This window comes from Hyalella azteca, unplaced genomic scaffold (assembly GCF_000764305.2).
Source record: "Hyalella azteca isolate HAZT.00-mixed unplaced genomic scaffold, Hazt_2.0.2 contig8314, whole genome shotgun sequence".
Classification (NCBI taxonomy): domain Eukaryota; kingdom Metazoa; phylum Arthropoda; class Malacostraca; order Amphipoda; family Hyalellidae; genus Hyalella; species Hyalella azteca.
In genome coordinates, this window is record NW_025938411.1 from 119,969 (window position 1) to 140,816 (window position 20,848).

Sequence of the window (20,848 nt, forward strand, 5' to 3'; positions counted from 1 at the left end):
GCCAGCTACAGTTCAGGTCCCAGGTATCAGCTTTGGATAATACACGACTACAGAGATTTCCAGGAGCTTCAGATCAAAGTAGCTGCAGTGGAAAGACTTCTTTGCCTAAACAGGCAGATACCATTAATCTCCCGAACCCAGCAGACATCAAACAAAGCTCGTGTACACATATTAATGGCTTCTATGCCTGCAGAGATCGGCCCGATATCTCGAGAAAATCTTCATGTTGTGCGGGCGAACATGTTGTGCAGATACGAGACCCGATCCCTAGACGCTAATGTAGTATATAAATGTGACTTTATTCAACTCGGAACAGTTGATGCCTTCCGGGAAATAAATCTAAGTGTGGAGAAATGACGATGACGCCGATACCATTTTTGCATGCAAAATGTTAGTGATGACGGCAGGAAAAGAATCGGGCACTAAAAGGTTACATTTTCTTGATGCTGCTGCAGGCATTTAGGAAGAATCTAAGTAACAATCAAATGCAGAATAAGTTTCAATTTTTTTGAAACTAAATCGTACATGCGTGTTTGCAAATGATATTGCTACAACAATTTCACGTAAATTCCTAAAACACGCTTTACATAGTTTCCACGTATACTATTTATAAGAAAAATATATGAGTAAGAAACAGGAAGTTTTCATGGAACAATGAAATTAATTAATTTTTGCCCTGACGGTAACTTTGACATCAAATTTCAGAGAACTTTTCTCAAAATTTCTAGGAATATAACGCTAATCGAGTTTACAAGTGAGTCAGCTTCAGGGCACTGGTTAAAGTTGCTCACTCATACTAGATCGATGTAGGCGTTTTGATGATGTCTAGACAGTAATTTTTTCATCATTATTTAGTGATGAAGTTTACATAGAAAGAAATATTGACTTCACTTTCTTGTAAACGGGTGATTACAAAGCAACATCGAAATACATTTAGCGTGTGTTCTCCTTCAAAAATTAATAATAATTATCAACAAATTTTGCTCTAAAATACGACCAATGAAAAGCAAAAAATGAAGTACAAAGAAGTTGTGTCACCTAAGCTCCTGTAAAGCGTCGCTTAACGACATGGAATATATAAGTACTCTAAATGACGGCAGTAACACGTAGCGCCATCACAGGAACCTAAATAATGTTGAATGTAATGATATTCAGGTGAGTTTATTAATTAATTGCAAAGATTGACGTGAGGCCGAGGGCCAAGCCATGAAAATTTTTATAAAGCTAACAAATATAAATATATTTAAAATATACCCTCGCTCTGGAAATGATGGGAGCATGAACTTCGAACAGTATATGCTTTGTTATAAACCAGCTTCCCCTGTGGCTATTTACTCAATATATCATAAATAGCCGTTAATTGTTTCCCAATTTTCGTTCGGTAGCAAGCCTTCCTAATCAATATGCAAGCCAACCATGCATTCTTGCGCCTCATGTTGCCAACTCATGAGCTAATGAAGTGATTATAGTAGGCGTAGGCCGGGCATTCAGCCTAAGCACTATATCTTCCTACATGGGGGCATTCATCCTATAAGGGACGAGGTATTGAGCCGGTCTCGGGCAAACAGTTACAGTAATTGCGTGCTACTGTGCAAACGGGCTAATGCCTTGGTCATTTACAGGGCGGAACAGAAGCAGCTAGGTCTGTTAGTAGCTGTGCATAGACCTAGTTTTACGTCATGCATATAAATGCGTTCGTTTCATGCATGCAAATACTTTTTCTACATACAGGAAAATATTTTTTCTAAATTCATACACATACTTTTTTATCCTTTGTGCAACAGAAATCCTTACAACTTTACTGCAAGTGTCTAACTTCTTTTTATGTATAAAATATGTAGTCCTTATGAAAATACTATTATCAAGGAATAATCGTGACTATGAGTAATTGATGTATGAGAAATACAATAATCTTGAAAAAATTGAACTAGTTTTCTTGCTCTGTGCCGTTGATCGAGCGACAAACTTTGGCAGTGTTCTCGAGCCATGAGGAAAATATCAACCATTCTCAATTTTGGTTGAAAATCCATGCCGGTTCCCGAACGGTCAATTAATAATAGGCGGTTGGTTCCTGATACTCCGCGTGAAATTTTCAATCGCGATGTTGCGCGAAATTAAACCGAAGTATCAGAGAACTCGAGAAAGTCAGCGAGTAAGAATCTACGCAGTTCATCCAAAACACCAACATTTTTTTAGAACTTCGACAAAGTTGGAGAGTTGCTCGGGAAGTGTAATTGGTTTACTTGTGATGAGGCAGAAATTAAGCTGGCAGTTCCGTGAGCGTCTTGAGTCTGACGACAGATCTGGTCGGAGTGTGAAGCCAGCACCCAAACACTCTGGTTTGCCTGTCTTTATTGGTACTCTATATGCAAATATTCCCGTTAGAAGATCGAGTGACCAATAAAACTTGTTAATACGTTTCCTTTTACACTGCCGCTAAAGCAGTCGGATTGCCGGTGAAAATGTTAGAAGCCTTGAAATGGCTATTGCGGGAACTGTCGCAGCGGGAGTGTAATGGTCATTTCAACAGCTGTGAGAGTATATTTATGCAAGACGATTGCGAATTCGGTCGTCAAATAACAGATATTACTGAAGGCGCTAGTGTTCCTCCATTCTTATTTCTCCAATTCAGATCTTATTATACGTCTGAACTCTAATAGACGAAGCAGACTAATAATAAATTTTATGCAAGGCAAAAATGGTACAGATAAGTACCTTAATAGTTGCATGAAAACATAAAAATCTGAAACAAATGATTGATTAGAAGGAAATTTAATCGAAGGGACAGTGTCATAGGCGTTGTAGACATGCGCTCTAATATCGATAAGACATTAGAAAAAAAAGTTTGTGTTGTGCGTTTGTTGGAAAAAGTAACGGAGATGGCATATCGAATTAATGGTAGATGATTGCTGACTAATTAAAATATGGAAGGATACCAAAAACATGAGTTCATTATGCATAACATTCACATATTGCATTGGATACCAAATACGCGGAACAATTTAGATATAGTGTCAGGAATTCATTGGAAATGTCTTAAATATGTAGAAATGCATAAACCTGAAAGAGGTAGTTATGTGCGAAAAAACTGATGTTGTACATATGAGAAATGTTAAATCTGTTTGAAATTTATGATATATGCCTTTCTTGAGAATGAAAATGGCTAACGTACCCAATTTGAATTAAAAAATAATAATCACCTAAATTAATTCATTGAGATATATTATGAAATTGATAAAAATGACTCAAAAATGTTAGAAAATATTTTTTAGAACACGTTTGGAAAAATTATTAGCAACGTACATAAAAGTAAGCTCTCATAAGTTAACGATACTTGAGGAGTTGAAAGAACGTGACGACGATATTTATTAGTTTACATGGATTAAAAAGGAGAAACATCTGCACTCGCACACATCGGCACCTTCAAATAAAATTTAAGATTTGTTTCATGGTCACGGTTTATGCGGGTAGCCAAATTCCACAGTATCGCGGATTTTATATTCATGAAATAGAAATGAAAAAATTCGCTAGTCAAAATCATTCACATGCATGCGTGACAAGTGAAAATCTGCTTGCTTTTCTTGATTCAAAAATTCATAATAACATGAAACCCATTGAATTCTTTAGCAGCCGTTTTATCTGAAAATTTGCAGCTGTTGTCAAATAGTTTCGAGATCGTGGACAAACACGATTGTTAAAAAATTATCCATTTTACCAATACTGTGCCAATTTCTGATCAAAGTTTTGTTTTTGTGTGCGTTCCGCCCGAATTTTTAGAGTTCGTGCTCTCATGCAAAGTTTATTTTGCGATATGAAGCGGTGACTCTGGCTGAGGAATGCAGACCGAACTGCGTGGAATTCGGCATATGTATCTGATACCGCAGAATTCTTCAACTATAGTCGATTCACTCGCGGCAAAACCTGGCGCATTTTTATTTGAATGGTAAATATTGAAGGGTCTTTCCATGAATGGCTGCTAAAGGTGCACGAATCATGAGGTGGAAAATGAAAAGGCATGGAAATAGTAAACATTAAAAGATATTTTCATACTTCCTCCTAACCACGTATTTCCGGTGCTGATGGTCGTGCTGCATAATCTTTAGTCAAGGAAGCAAGAGCACATTTTTGTGCGCTGGAAGTATTTCAGGATTCTATCTGTAGCATATAATATATTTTCTCCGATTATTAAAAACTCTTTCAGTAGTGGAAGATTAAATAAAATTAATTATATATGACTTACTTATACAGATTGTTTCAGTGAAGCTTATTGTCCAATAAAATTGTTTATGAACAAAAGTTTAAGGCAAGGCCCTGAGGGAGGAGACTTCTGGGAGAGTGGCTACTCAAATTTTTGTTCCCGTTAGCTGACTGTTACTAACACGCGAAATAATCGCACGCTTTTCATCGAGGTTTACTTCGGTAATTGCCAAAAATAACTTGATTGTTTGACGCTCTATCAGGATGAGGATGATGAGGCGATATAAAAAGGCAAAAATGAACAATATCAATATAATATCCCAATATATTTATACAATGTATCTCAGAGATCAGAAATTTCTATAAGCCAAAAATTAAGGAACCGAAAATGCAGATTAATTGAATCATTGCATTTAAAAAAATGCAACGTCTGAAAGCAGTTCTGCAGCAAAACATTACTCTATTTAATTGAGCTCCCAAGAAATTTAGTGCACTTTTCGTACCTTTTGTGACAATTTTACAGTAAAAATATATTGTGTTCACTGCTCCACTTCGGAGAAATTTCAACCAGAAGAATTTACCAAAATATTATTAAAATTAAAATAGAGTCAAACAATAAAGGTATGTACCAATATTATCCTTATTAATAATAAAGGAAAATATTAATAATAACTACGTTGTATAATAAATTTACACGTAAGTCCATTCTCACTCGAAGTTAGAAGATAATGAGCCTAATTAATATGACGCAAATACGCCTAATATAAACCGCTAATGAGCGAATTTAATTCTAATCATCAAGTCCCATTGTAAGTTCGACTACCTCTAATTAATTATTTATAAGCATACTTCCTACTGATACACCGTATATCATGAATAAAACTAAAAAACTTTTCTCTTTGTAATAAAGGTAAAATTTGTTGAGAATGTAATGGGAAAATTTTATGAGTTATATTAATAAGAAGTCAATTAACGAGTAAACAAATTTAGCAGGGAAAACGCATCCATGAAAATACTTGGTATATATAATCCAGATATAAAAAAAAGTTTGTTACATCCATGGCTCAACATAATTATTTTTTCTTCTATAAATCTAAATAGTAAAGTCATGAGGTAGAATCTGGGTCCCGATAGTCATATTTGATTTAATTTCATTGAGTTCAAATCTTATTCATCCAGCTGATCTGTGATCCTTTTCACTGATTTTATAAGATCAGTAAACTGAAAAATCCCACATCAGAGTTCGACTGACTTTCCGTTTCTTCAGCTCAGAGCGCAAGACGCGACAGAAGTCCTAATTAGATCTTATTTTGCCCTCAAGTCCAAAAGCCTGGGGCTAAGCTTCTTTTTCTTGCCATTCATAATCATTGCTATCATAAAACTGGCCGCGTAATCATTTTCATGAAATATTTTCAGTCTAAATAAACTAAAAAAAAATAAACTAAAAATCAGCGGTCTTCTGAAACGAGTAACGTTATGACATAAAATTCACATCTACACGTGGAAAATTCCAAACAGGCGTTTGGTATTGGGTTTTTGCCATCATAAAATACGAATAAAGGGATCAAATGGAAGATGAATATTCACAGTATTTATCCTCACTATTGAATATATAATGTATTGACTTCTGGCGCAACTTTCGTGCAAGCATGCATGTGTAGTTGGTGCACAGGACCTAATGAGGGATAAGCCTCAGGGACCAAAGGAGGGACAGAGAGGGTGAGGAAGAGAAGCTAGGGCAAGGGGAATGCTCCCTCGTGATCAGGGGTTTGTGAGGGAGTCGCGCAGTCGCACAAGCCTGCATCAGGTGGAGGGGAAAGAAGGGGAGACGGGTTCTCTTTGGGGCTCCGTGGTGCGAGCTCGAGTCAGTCAGGTGAGGGACGTCTTGTGGCAGACGCTCTGTTCGATGCACGCAAGAGCTTCGGTCGAATCGATAAATATCTTTCGCTAAGTTCGGCAGTGCGGCGACGAGCGCGATCGTTGTTCCGCGGAACGAGGGGTCTCAGACACGCAGTTACCGAACTCTTTTGACGGCTGTCGTTCACGCTTCCTTGCTGAGGCGCCGATCGCTCGTATTAATTATATTTTAGCATTGCATTGGCCACTAAAAAAGTAAGTTTTCGGTAATTATGTGAGACATTTCTGCGTAATAAACTCAGTGACTACGAAAATGAGGAAATTTTCACAAAAATGTATTTTATAAACAGTTAAAATTGAAAATAACATAAGAAAGCCACTGAAAATATGAATTTAAATTGTGTAAACCGTTTTGCTAGGAATGGATGTGACAGTTTCGATAGATTTCTGGATTAGAATACACAAAAATTAAAGAAAAAAACATTGTTAAAGCAGAGAACATTTTAAAATTCGCCGGAAATTGTACTAGAACAAATGATTCATATTGCCTGGCTTTTCCGGGAAAAACCTAACAGTTTTTCGGCTGATGTTCATAAAAAATAATTTCGTCTAAATAAATTTGTGTAACGTGCAAAATGAGGTATTTTGATAATCACATGAAATTTGTTTATTAGCATCCAAGATAACAGCTCTTGGAAGTGATTTAACTCTGAAAGACAGCATCTTAAAAAAAATTCACTTGTTTAAGCTTCTAACGGACGTGGAAAATTTACCTTTTCTGCAGTTTTACCTTTAAGCGTGTTTTTTCGTTTTGATCTGCTTGGAAAGACATCTAAAACCATAATTCAGTTAATAAATAATTGAATAATTATCAGTAAAGAAGCATAGCAAAAATGTTGTTTCCAAGCTTTAATGTTCTCTTCTTCGTCCTGGAGATCGTCAGTGTGAATTGTAAGTACACATTGCTCCAAAATGAAGCGCGAAAATGAAAGCAATATGTAGATCTAATGAATTATTATTATTGTAAGTATGCACTGTATCATAAAAAATTTTTGTCTTTTAATATATCCAAATATCTCTGTATTATTTATAAATAGTTTATATTACCTGTCGAGCAAAAGATAATCGAATAATGTTCAGTATTTTCCGGATTGAACTTGGTGTCAGTTAATTTAAAATAATGCATTGTTAAATTTTACAGCAGTCGAACGATCCGCGGACAAAGTTCACTAGAAGATTTGAATCAATTTTAAGGAGTTAAGATTTTTTTGTCAAATCCATTTATTGGTGTTATTCGTATAACTTGGTGCACGAATCCATTTCTTTTGTAATAAAATATTCGTGTTTGTATTTGTCGCTGTGCAAAATTTACTGAAAACTAGCTGAATATCTAAAAGATCGATTTAGATAAAACCAAGTCACACATTTCACCTCATTTCCCTTATCTGCAGCACTGCCGGGCATTTTTTTTATCCAAGATTTGTTTCGGCTTTTAATTTTCGTGGAAAAATATCATTGCTGACACGGAGGTAAATAAAATTAATTTTGTACTCGATCAAATACATTACGTGAGACGATTGAACATTTCGTCTTTATATAGGTTACAACGCAATACAATTCAAATGGTCGAAAATAATTTGATAGTATTTCTTTCAGTAGCTCTGTACTGATGTCCAGCCAATTAGAGCCAATCGCCAAAATATAAATTTTCATGAAGTTTTACACTTGAAACTTGTTATGTTAACTCATTCAGCTTAGCAGTCAATCATGTCTTAAATTGGCCAGCACATCGCTTGAATTTATGCGCCCGTTTCAAATGTCCGTAGACTTTTTCTTGGAACGGTGACCAAATGCCTTTGTTTAGGTATTTATTTGCTTAGGGATTGCAGAATGCAATTTTGTTTCTTTCCGATCAGCTTCCTGGATAATTATTTGCTCTTAAATGCAAGTCAATGAGTAAATTGTATCAGTGATTTTTCGTTTGCGCATAAGTTTGAACGACATATAAACTGAGACATCGCTATCGACATTAGATTTCGGAATTACGCTATGTTATTGCAATAATTTGGACAAAATTGACAGAAAATGTTTTTAATTTGTCTGTTGGATACATCGATAGCTTAATGTCTGAATTTTGCCAAAAGCTTTACCCAATAATTATTCGTACATTGACCATATACGATTTTCAATTTGACTTTATCTCACTCTGCATCTTCCTTCACCACACTTCACTCGTTCTCGTCTTACGATCTCAAACATATGAGCATCCATCAATCTCCTAAATACTGCAGTCGGAATAAATATCCGGTCGTTGTAGGGGAATGAGGCTAGTGCGATTCATCATCGTAGAGTTGGACGGTTGAATGTAAAGTACTTCGGCGAGGTCTTGCTCCGAGCTTTAGAAGCTGGCTAAGTGAAGTTTGATTTACGTAAAGCAGATCAATATGCTTCATAAAATTTTGCAAGACGGCGTGCAATAGAAAATACGAATATAAGTTTGCAATTTATAAAAAATACATGCCATTTAATTACATTGGCTTCATTTTCCGGCAATGAAAAATAACATTTTAAGATTATAATTTCTTAGTTTGAATTGCATTTATAGCCGTATAGGAATTGTGGTGTCTGATTTTAGGTTAGGAGATTGACAAATTATCCCTGAAAAATTAAAAGAATTCAATGACTGAATAGCAAGGCAGTTTGTGTTCCACGTATCATATTATTGTAAAGTGTACTAAATACGTCACACAATATTAACAAGCGTATTTATCAATATAAATGAATAAAACATTTCATTTTATTCAATGGGTTTTGGAGAACCTAAATTGGTCTTCATTGCTCATAAAAGTCTGTTGGTAAAACGATATAGAGTGACATCTGAGACTTCTTTCCTCGCTACTATAATTGAATTTAGATTAGAAATGACGTACTTCATTCGACTTTGAAGGGTCTTTCTGAAATTTGTTGGAGAAGCGACTGATCCCAAAATGCACCGAATTGGAATTTTGACGATACGACCAGTCAGAAAACTCGTTTGCGTGAAGGATTTGAAGAGAAACTCGCTATTCATTCGGTATCTTCAAAATCACAAAATCGACTTTGCTGGAGTGCCCTTGTAAAATCTCGCCATCTGTCACATATATGACAAAAGAAAAAATCGTATTTTTGCAGCCATGTCCGCTCTTGATCCCTTTAGCAACGACACATACAAAAAAGTATGGTGAAATCTCACAAATCTCACCATCTGTTATTAATTCAATCATGGCCGCAGAGAAGATAATAAGAATCGTAAAGAATTCCACCTTCTGTCAAATACTCGTATGGGCTTCTAGCTGAAACATAACTATAAAAATGTTCTAAAATCTAGCCGTCTCTCAAATATGTCTCCTATTATAAGAAATTAACCAGAGAAATCAAAACTAATTTGCTCGGTCCAAGGGTGTTTATTATAGAGGGCGGTACTTCGATAATTAAATTAAGCTTTTATTTCGTTATTAATTAAATGATACAAAATTTTTGTTCTATGAAATTTTACGCGTATTAATGTCACGCATTATTTCATTGTGTGAGATGGCCATACTTTTGAAAAGATAACATTTTATTCGGTCCTGTAAGATCCTTCTAATGACACTGCCTCGTAAAAGCTGATGAAATTAAGACTGGCGCCGCGCTTTATGGATCATCACAGTCAACGGGCTCAAAATATTTGCATCTTAAAGGGAAAAAATGAAAGGGGCATCGAAATGAAATAAAAAAATCCAGAAAACATTTCTGCTGGCTGCCGATGTCGTTATAGGCATTAGCAGCACTGCAGTTAATGGAGACTTGACATCATAAACAATGGAATGAAATGCACAGAAATGTGATCGATAAAGTTAATATAATAATAACTTTTAAAAATAGAGCTTCAAAATTTCTATGGAAAATAATACCGTTTGGTCAAATAGGCTTTTTTGTGATTCACACTAAATTACTGTAATTAGATTATTCAGTTTTATATGTTGGTTAATGAAATATTCTTGATTTGGGGACAATCTTCGTATTAAGCCATATCTCTAACAATCATTCACGACACTCTTTTTTTCAGTTTTCCAATGACGTTAAATCCAGTTTATGATATTATTGCAGCGTTGAGTACCTTAGATCACGCTCGCTCTGTCATTCTGATATCAGTAGTAATAATGTGTTCCGTAAAGTTCAACACGCACTGCCAATCACTCAATAAAGAGAATAAAATATTGGCATGAAATAAAATAAGTTTTTTTCTGCGCATTAACCACACATGCAGAAACATTGTTTTTAACCATGACCGGAACAAGCATTTCTCACGTTCTATTAAATTGTTAGTGACACTCTCAGTTTATAGTTCAAGGTGTAAATATATATTTATAAAGAGTGGAAAAGATTATCTTATATGCAGAAAAGAGTTCAAAGCATGGAAAGCGAAATGACAACGCAAATTATTGACGATAAGCTTTCAACCATGGGAGCCAGCACGGATTGGTGGATTAAGAATCGAAATTGCCTGAGTAATGAAATTTCATGACTGAATAAATATTTGCTTGTGGTTCTCTTCGGAGATTATACTTGCATTTGGTCATTCTTTTCGCTCGAACTATAAACGAGACTACATAATCTAAAATACATACATAAAATATAATTACAATCTACAATGCATAACCATTATCTACATTAATAACAAAATTATCTATAAATTCATCAGTTAGTAAGCGATAGCAGTGGTAAAAATTAACATTTTCTACGTTTTTTAGCGCATTTTCTCATTTATTAGCGCATTTTCTCATTTATGAAATAAATGCAATATTGTGCTCGCCATGTCCGTGACTTCATGTTTTCGTCGACTAGAAAATGCGCTCTCTGTCACTCACGACAGTGAGTACTGAGTTATATTTTTGTTTTATCTATGCGCAGAATTCAAATTCTTCAGTTATTTTAGATCGAGAACAAGAGAAGAAATCGAAAGTATTGAATAAAAATATTAAATATTTCTATACAGCCTCGTGGTATTAGAGTTTATGTAATCACTCATAATCACAGGTGATTCCGGAATAAATCGGCTAGATTGAATGGTATTTAACGTATTTATTCCATCGGTACACTCAACTCGACATAGAGGTTTTTAAAGATCTCAAATTTCCCTTTTAATGCTCGCAGGACATCTTAAGTGACACAACCAGTATTATTTCTTCTATAAAATTTATACGTGAAAAGAAAAGAATTATTGTAGCCTTAAAAGGATAAATAGATTATTCACTTAATAATGATGTGCTATCTTGAATTCAAAATCCGTCGACTGATCGAGAATATTTCAATACTAATTTACCTGAACATTATTCGAAATATTTACACAAATTTCGGTTTCAATCTTATTCCTGAGTAGTGAACGATGAAAACTGACACCAAGTAAAGCTGAGCACTTGTTCAAATGAATAAATGATTCTTCAAAACATTTTATAATCATTTGTATTATATAAAATGAATTGACATTCTCTTGTGAGAAAAAATACCAGTGGGAATTGAAGCGTTGTCTTCTTCGCGTTTCCTGCGTCTGACAGAAACCATATTTTTCGAGGTACAGCTCCAGAAAACTAACAAGTAGGGTTTTTTCTCAGCCAAAAAGGTTTTGCCTATGTAATGCAAAAGTCAGAACTCAGGCCCACAGCTCACTGTTTTGCTAATGTCATGCAGAGGCCAGAGCTTAGGTCCACTGTTAGAAAACTCTTACAGTAGGTAGAAATTGGAAAGATAAACGTAGATTATAGTTTTGTGTGCGTGACTGACATATGCTGCATAAAGAAATAACAGTAGTTGGAAATTAAAATTGAGATTGGCTCATTTTTCGGATAAGGTGAGATCATTGTACTACTTGCCTATAGTGGAGGTAAGATCATTATACTCCCTGCATGGTGGAGGTAAGATCATTTAACTGCCTGCATGGCAGAGGTGAGATCATTTAACTGCCTGTATGGTGGAGGTTAGATCATTTAACTGCCTGCGTGGTGGAGGTGAGATCGCGCTACCGTCTTTTCGGTGACACGAGCTCCCATCGCCCCTTAATTGCCAGGAATCGATGTACGTCGTCTGTAAGGTCAACATTGGGAGCCAGCAGCCCAAACTCTGCAGTGATGATATCAGTAGTTCAACAGCTTCATTAAGATGGTTCTGCGACTAATTATCGCAGAATTTGAATTAATGCTAATAAAATAGTGGCCAGAATGTAGGCGATTAAAATAACTTACAGTTTACATAATAGATATTTTCAGTAGGTAATTATGATGTTTCTTTAAAGTCATGAAAGTTTATTTTGATTCAAATTAAATAAGTGGAAGTGATGTAGAAACAAAAAATAAGATTTACAAGCGAAAGTTGATTCAAATAATCAATGTAGACCTCCTTCTTCGGAGGTCTCTCTCTATTTATGGCAATCGACCATCGACCTTATGAAATTACTATTGAAAATTATGTTTAGTGAATGATTTACATTTAAGAGAATTCAATGGGACTGCATAATCTAATTTACTATGAGGTTTCTCAATCAATGTATTGGTTTCTCAATCTTGGGGTTCGGATTAACCGAAAACAGAACTTCTGTAAATGGCTGACTCACAAGTTACGGAATTGAGCTGAAATGGCCAATATGCATGACTGTAACAAATCAAGCCTGATTTTATGCTAGCGAAAACTGCTCAGAAATACAGGAACTGAACAAGTTTTAGTGGTCTGTGTGGCCGGGCATTTGCTGACGCATAACGATATTCGCAAAAGGAATCCCAGCAAGTGGCATGGCACTTGACATTATGCGAAATGTTTTTCCAATATAGAAATGTGTTGTGGCTCCTGGCCACAGTACCTTTGATAAGTTTGGCAGGTGGATGGTTATCGTCAATGTCAGAAATGATTGAGGTCAACTATACGAATTGAGTATGATCAGCATGATGAAGGTTTGAAATAAGCATGAACAGCATGAAAGCTTTATCACGAGCAAGAGGTACTGACATATCAATAGTTTTTCTCCGTTTCATTTATAACGAATTTAATTGAGTTTCATCCAGCCACACCAATAAAATTTTTTCGACAGGTAAAAGAAATCCCATGCCCTTGCTTGTGTGTAGTCTAGGATAATGTTAAGATCCAAAATATTATCTAATCTATTTTTTTATATTATATATCTAATAGCATACCTAAAGTATCCCAATTATTCTAAAAAAGAAGTATATGGACTGTGCCCGTAAAGTCAATAAACATTTTCTAACTCTAACTCGAAAAACTCAAAACTAGTAAGTTCGGCACAATTATTTTGCACCTGAGCTTCGGTCATCGATTTCTTGTTTCAGTTTTTGTGACCTGAGATGACCGATCGACATTCAATAATCCTTCTGTAGGCTACGGCGGCTCGATATGCGCTGCAAAGGACTTTTTTAATAGTTCTTCTTGTGGATGCCGCAAAGTACAATGTTTCATCTTCTGTAAAATATCCTGGCTTGATATGTACTTCAAAGGACTCTTCCAATAGTTCTTCTTGTGGATGCCGCAAAGTATAATGTTCCATTTCGTGCACAAATGTCATGTTATTGCTATCATGCCTGAACCTTTTGATAAATCGATCACACAGGAGATGAATTGTATCGTGAATTGTTGGAATGAGTCCTTATTATTTAAGAGGTTTTTCATCGCTTGAATAATTTAACAATTAGTTAGTGATTTGAAACGAATTTACAGGAATGTGTTGTAATTCGAGAAACAGACCAGGACTTTATTCTGCAAGATACTCTACGGAATTAAAGCCTGACATTTAATTTATTTCGTTTTAGTTAAAAAGTTAATTCAAAAAAAATATTTAATCTCCATTTATTTGGCATTTAATTGCATAATAAACAATTTTCCATTTAACACGGGAATTTCACTCTGTCCCTTGCTTTAGGGACTCAAAGATAAAACTACTCCAGATTAACTCAAGGTAAAACTTAGACAAAAATTCTAGGAATTAACTGCTGAAAAACTCTTATTCAGTTCTGCTAGGAATAGTTTCACAGGCCTGCTCGCATTCAATTTTTATGTGATAAGCGTCATAACAATTTTCCATTTTATTGCAGCAACTGAGGTTCTCTGCAGAGCAAACCTGTCAAAAACATTTTTGTGAAACAGCTGACTAGGAAGATTCATCTCAAGCAAAATGTCATGGGCAATGTAAAGAATATGGCTCTTTGTTCAGGGGATTGTTCAGAATGAAAACTCGTTGTGGATTGTAACGGTTTCTGAAAACAAAGAACGAACAATTTGAACACAAATCGAGGTTATTCGAGATTATAAACAATATAGAGAAAATAGCCAAGGTTAACAAGTAATAAAATGGATCATAACATAAGTAAATGATAACGTACCAAATTGCTGAACAATCTCGGTCAAGTTTGGTTCAAAATGAATTTTGTCTGAGCTCATTAACTCTGGTCCTGTCTAAAAGGTCCCAACCTTATGTACACAGGAGAAGTATGCCTAGTAAAATTCTTTACCGGCAAGATTTATTATAAGCCTAAATATAGGAGTCCTCTGGGACTAGAAGCGCATCTAGTAACCATAGTAACCACCTTCGAATTTCTGCGGCCTAAGGCGCGACGAGATGGGACGCAAAAACGCGTTAGGGTCTGATGCCTCGTGGTCATATTCATAAATTTTTCCGAAAACAAATTTCTTCCGTGAAAAAGAGCTACAAAAAATGTTAAATAAAAACCGTCATTATTCAATTTTTTTGAAGATTCAAGTTCTTATCAATTTGGAATGGTTAAGTTAGTTAGTTTCTCAATTCTTGAATACGTTTTCAAAAACCTACCAAGATTATGACTTTTTTACGTTTGAATGCTTAGATGCAAGTTTTTATATATATATATATAATTTTATGTTAGTAGTCTTTTGAGCAGAACTCGCCGATTTGAAAGCGTTCGATGACGATACTGACGGACCGTGTATATTCTTAGTTACACAAGACCATTTATGCGTACTTGGTCAATGGTAACAACTTGTTATGCCTGCAAATAATTTTTGTTGAAAAGTATCAACAGTATCGAAAAAAGTTTTATAATGACTTACTCCTTACTTACGTAGCAATTTTATTGAATACATAAATATGTTGTACTTCTGCAGTTGGCACATCAACCAATTAGTTACATTGAAGAGGGTTTTCAATATCAGCATACAAATGTGCACGCTAAAATTTGATTATATTGATACGATTTCCTTATTGGAGACGGCCAGGGCATTGCCGAACTGCTAGGAGCGCAATTTGAAAAAAATCAGCAACTCAATTATATTCAGCAACTCCAATTCAGTCCTTCAAGAACTGCCATTTGCTGACGAATGCAGAATTTGAAACACCGGATCTAGAGAGGAGTATCCAAGAATTGGATACTCCTCTCTAAAGGAGTATCCAATTAGCCGGGTTGGACGTGGTGAATTTAGACCTCTCGAAAGCGTCTGGCAAAGTTAACCATGCAGTGATCTTCGAAAAATTAAGACCATTGTAGGTCGGATGTGAAATGTTTGCATGTATCCACAACTTTCTAACGGAAAGACTACACGCTGTCGTTGTTATATAGAGGCTCGAAATCGAGCGTGGCTAGGGTGATGAGTGAAATAACACAGGGAACGGTACTCGGCCCTATACTTTTCCTCATCCACATCGTCGACATAGATGTGGCAGTGAACCACCCCTATCAAAATTTGGCGAGCCTGGCGAGCCTGAATTAGGGACCGCCTAGGACTCGGGCCGAACGTAAATCAGCTTCTCTATGTCCGCTTTTTGGTCTACATTCCGATCCCCGATTCAGACAGCTACCAGAGCCTGGTGAGGGGACTGAGGGGATTCTGCCAACTCTTGCCCTACTCTCAGGAGACCATAAAGTCGGCCAGGAGGTTCTGACTAGACGCTGATTGCGATCAGTTGGCCAACTGACCCAGAATAACTTTGCGCCGAGTGTAGTGACTATTCGGCCAAAGCCTAGGCGGTCCCCGAATTTTGTTAGGGACGCCACTGTATCGTAATTCACGGACGACACCAGGATACTAATGACAATTGCGGTCAAGACAGACTGCGAGGGGCTGCAAGAAGATATCTCTCTAATATATGACTGGGCCCAAGTGAACAACATGCAGTTCAACAGGCCAAGTTTGAAGGCGATGTTATGTCTCGTTCGCTATCTACGACTGTTGATGAACACTCAGGCCAAGTTTGATGATCACATAGCGGCAATAACCGCAGGAGTCAGGCAGCAGATGGGGTGGATCCGGTGGAAGTTCAGAACAAGAGAAGCGGAACCGATGATCATGCTCTTTAGATCCTTGCAATACCTATCCTTGAATACTGCTGCCAGCTCTGGACCCCTTTCACACCCGGCGCAGTGTGGCAACTGGAAGATGTCCAACGAACCTTCACTTCCAGGATCAGAGGGATGGAGGAGTTGAACTACTGGGAGTGGTTGAAACCCCTGGGTCTGTACTCACTGCAGAGGAGACGGAAGAAGCAAGTCATTTTTGTACACGTGGAAAATAATAAACGGAATGGCACCAAACTTTGAAAACGTGACCGTCAGGAGTGAAACATACCATAGCAAGAGAATGGGGAGACGGCAGGATTCCCCCACTACGTAACAGATCTGCGGTCAGATTTCAATCCCTGCCGGAAGGATCTCTTTCCGTGTCAGGGCCAAGGCTGTTCAACGCTCTACCAAAATATCTAAGAGAGAGGGAGTTCACCCTGGAGACCTTCAAGAGACGACTGGACGTGTTCCTGGGCACAATCCAAGATCGACCTCCCCTGCAACACTATAACCAGCAGCGAGGAGCAAGCAACAGCATCGTGCATCAGGTGGCCCAAATGAGTGCGGATGGGCGATAGTCAGAGGCGGCGATCCATCGTAGCGTGGGACTGATCCGTCTGAAACATATACTAAAGATGAAATTTACCCGTTGTTCCACCCATTACTTTCGTTTTGCAAAATAGGATAGTTAGATATCTCATGAGAGTTTCTAGAAAAAATTTAACATATGCATTTTCAGAAAATTAATTTCTTGGGAGCAACGAAAATCAAATGGTGAAAATCCAATTATCTCAATTCATTGTTTCATTTTGTAATGTAGTGGTAAGCATCAATGTTGATGCTTACCACAATGGAAGTGAATTTCCCACAATGGGAAGGTGTGTATAGTTGAAGATAAGTTATTGATTTATCTTTATTTTGTTCATATATACTAGTTGTGGCATTATTTAGTGTGTAAAAAAGTATGGAAAGTATAGAATATATCGATTCGTTGATATTATTTGTATAGAGTTTTCTGATCCGATTAGTATTATCTTTTATTCATTTTAGTTTTTGTCATTTACTGCAAGGCGTATGGATCCATATTCTAATTGAAATATTTACAACATAAGCTACACGTACAAGGTAGATCTAGCGACACATTATCCTGGAGCGTTATCCAATTGAGAACATGGGGGTGGAGTTCAACAGTGGGGTAAGGTCATTTTGAATTTTCATGTCTTTACTTATATGAACGTATTATAATAATAATTTGGTATTCTATATAATGAAACCACCGACTTGCAGCTTAGAGTGGTTACGCACCATTCTAGCAATGGTCTTCACGTTTACTGACTTCATAGTTCGTACAAGGGCATGGCTTATGAAACTTTTGACAACTGAACACCAAAAATTTTAATACCAACGAATTTAGAAAATATTTCGTCTAAGAGGCTTTAAGCTAAGTCACAGGCCTAATGCCGCTGTTGAAATTTTTTGCCTCTAGGTCTGCAAAGAGATTAAACTCGTTACGTATAGTCATAAATCCCTACAACAATTCAAATCTCACAAATAACAATATGACAAATGTTCAGCATCTCCGCACCACACCGCACTGATCTGCATCGAGATCAAGAGAGACACGTGGAGAAAGAGTGATGCTGAAAATTGCTCATGATAAACAAATGCTATACGAGATACGTCAAACTGCGGCTACATATAATATCCATAATAATGTTTGAGCACTTGACACATTTAGGTTTATTTGTACACACGAATTCTATCCGATAAACAGATGCAAGCTTGATAACTATGTACATGAAATATAAAGTCCGGCTTTAAAACTTTCTGACATTTTTATCACTACAACATTGTAGAAATAATGCCCATAAATATTATTGCTAGGTCAAAATATTTTCTGATAACTAGCTGGTTGGCTTGAAGGTCAAAAAGATAGCATTAAGTTTTGTTGCTAGCAAATAGGGCGATACCTTCATTTCATTATTTGGTAGTAATTCTGGAATGTGAATAATTAATTATGATTATCATAAAGAAGCGTAAAATTCCCTATTTTTAACATTAAAATCCTAAATTTTTGAGGTTGAATTTTTTTCAGGAGAGACTAAAGACGATTCATCTTTTCTATTAATTTCACGAACATATTTGCTATGAAATATTTGGACTTTTCACTGACAAACAAAACGTGCAGTTGCAAAATCAATTGAGCATTGATCATTTTTTCTTAAAAAATACAGGTAGAACCTATACTCAGCACCAATTTGCATCGGATCATTTTATTCAATAGCTCACATGTTAGTTCTAATCATCAGACCCTTATTAATTTCTAATCATCAGACCCTTATACCATTACCAGAATATTCATATAATTTCAATGCAATAGTAATTATCTATATAATTTCATGTCTCATGGAGGCCATGGCTGCCAAGATTTGAAGCATTTTTCAGTGTTCTCTTTGTTGGTTATAGTTTCATTCAAATTAGAAATATTTTGTTCTCTATGACTCATTTCATTTGGTTCAATTTTGGAGCAGGTGAAAATTATTTTCGAATATAATCTCAAATATTTAGACTTCAAAATCATTTCATGTGTTGCTTAATTTGGAACATAGAATAATAATATTGTTTATACGAGGCATTGATACGAGGAAAATTATAAATTTGAAAAGCAAGAAACATTATTACGCAAAAAAATCGTTTCCAAAATATTAACAAAAAGGACGATGGGAAATAAATTTACACGTATATAAGTTTTTAGTAGTTCTAAATGATATTGAAATTGTACCTTTGAAATAATTGATGAAAAGAAGATCGGGCCAAACACAATTTTAGTTAAAAATAAATAGTCGTGTCTGCCCTGATCTTTTCCTTTGCTTTTCAACCATTTTAATTTAGGCAATTACGCTCGTTAACAATTAACTGTTTTCAAGCAGATGTATTGTTAAGGTACCAACACTTTAGTATCCCTTATCATGTAATAAAGAATTACATGCGGACAAACTGCATGAAAATTATTTTATGGTGTAAAGGCATTGATGTAATCAATATCAGCAAATTAAATTAAAAAAGGCGCTCCGTCGTCGCACCTTTCTCGTTTGAATTTTTGCAAATACAGATTATATTTGACCACACTTGACACAAATTGGGAAGATAGACTATGCAGAAGTAAATATGAAACATTTTAGCGAATTTTTGTAGGCTTGGGAGATAAAATAATCTGTACATGCTTTGAATTTCAATCTTGATATTTTATTGTGTGCCAGGCATAAATTGTTCCCGTGATTTCGTTTTGTTTTTTAAAAATCATGCGTTTTTTTTATTTCTGACCAGCTTATATCGGTAAAGAAAATTTTTACCCTGGAACTGTAATTTATGTCAATTAGTGTTAATACAATATTTTCTTCTTTATATTTGCAATCCGTTTGTCGACATGCTATCATATAATAGAAAATCATCCGGCATATAATGAATATAGATCAAATTTTCTAGGTGTTCCAGGAGGGGAGAATATGGAATGTTTGTAAATAGAAGTAAATACGAGGAATGTCAGTTGCATGTACCTTTCGATATGGTAATTTTACGCTCTTTTTGAAAGAGTTTTTACGTTAGTGACTGAAAAAATAGCATAATAAGGTATGTAGAACAATTTAGCATCTACGATGGTACAATTAACTTTTATTATTTAGTTTTTTAGTTCCATATATTTTACAACACCCGTTTCATATAAACAATTGAAAAATAAATTCCTTCAGATCTGACGTTAAAATTGAATTATCACTGGCGTCTGGCTTCATATTTACTTTGTTTGGCACCCAATTTTTTGTCCGATTAATAATAGAATACTCGCGAACCATGTTAAAGGAACCTTGTCATGGTAATTTACGAACTGAATTTGAGAATCTGGTTTAAAAACCACGAGCCTGCATTTGTATATAGTTTTTATTCGTGGTGGAACCAACATGTTTGTTGTGTGTGTACAAGCCTTACACCGCTAATTGCTATCTATCTGAACACGACTGTTGGAATCCGGAAAGCGATCGAGACAAATCGAGTATTCGTCTGCATGAGATGGCACAGTATCAACATAGAACTCGTATATATCTAAAATATTTAAATGTATAAGACTTAAATTCTAACGGCATAAAATAAAATATATTCATAATTTTTCGTAAATTTCTTGAAAAATAAGCGACAAATAAGACATTTTTTATAACGAAAATACAATTTAATTTCGCGAAACATTTTTTTTTTTTTCAGGAGGCGATGAAATTTCTCACTGTGTTTGTACTAAGTGAGCAGATGGTGAACTTTTCAAATATATAGACCAACCATTTCTTGAAAATGACTTCAGGTGACTGACTGCGAATCCCAGATTTACGAACAAAATAGCTATATATCAATCAACAATCTGACTTCAATATATAATAACCTACAGCATTTTAGGTCCACCACTTTCAACTGCTATA

The 20,848-nt window shown here is 35.7% G+C and overlaps 1 protein-coding gene across 1 annotated transcript in view; it reads left to right on the plus strand.

Annotated features, from left to right (window-relative positions):
• The first annotated feature begins 6,404 nt into the window (after window positions 1-6,404).
• Window positions 6,405-20,848, plus strand: part of LOC108678027 — a 42,928-nt gene continuing 28,484 nt past the window's right edge. The window contains exon 1 of the mRNA XM_018166358.2: window positions 6,405-7,005. Within this exon, the coding sequence (XP_018021847.1) occupies window positions 6,948-7,005 (58 nt within the window). The 5' untranslated portion in view covers window positions 6,405-6,947. The remainder of the gene's footprint in view (window positions 7,006-20,848) is intronic.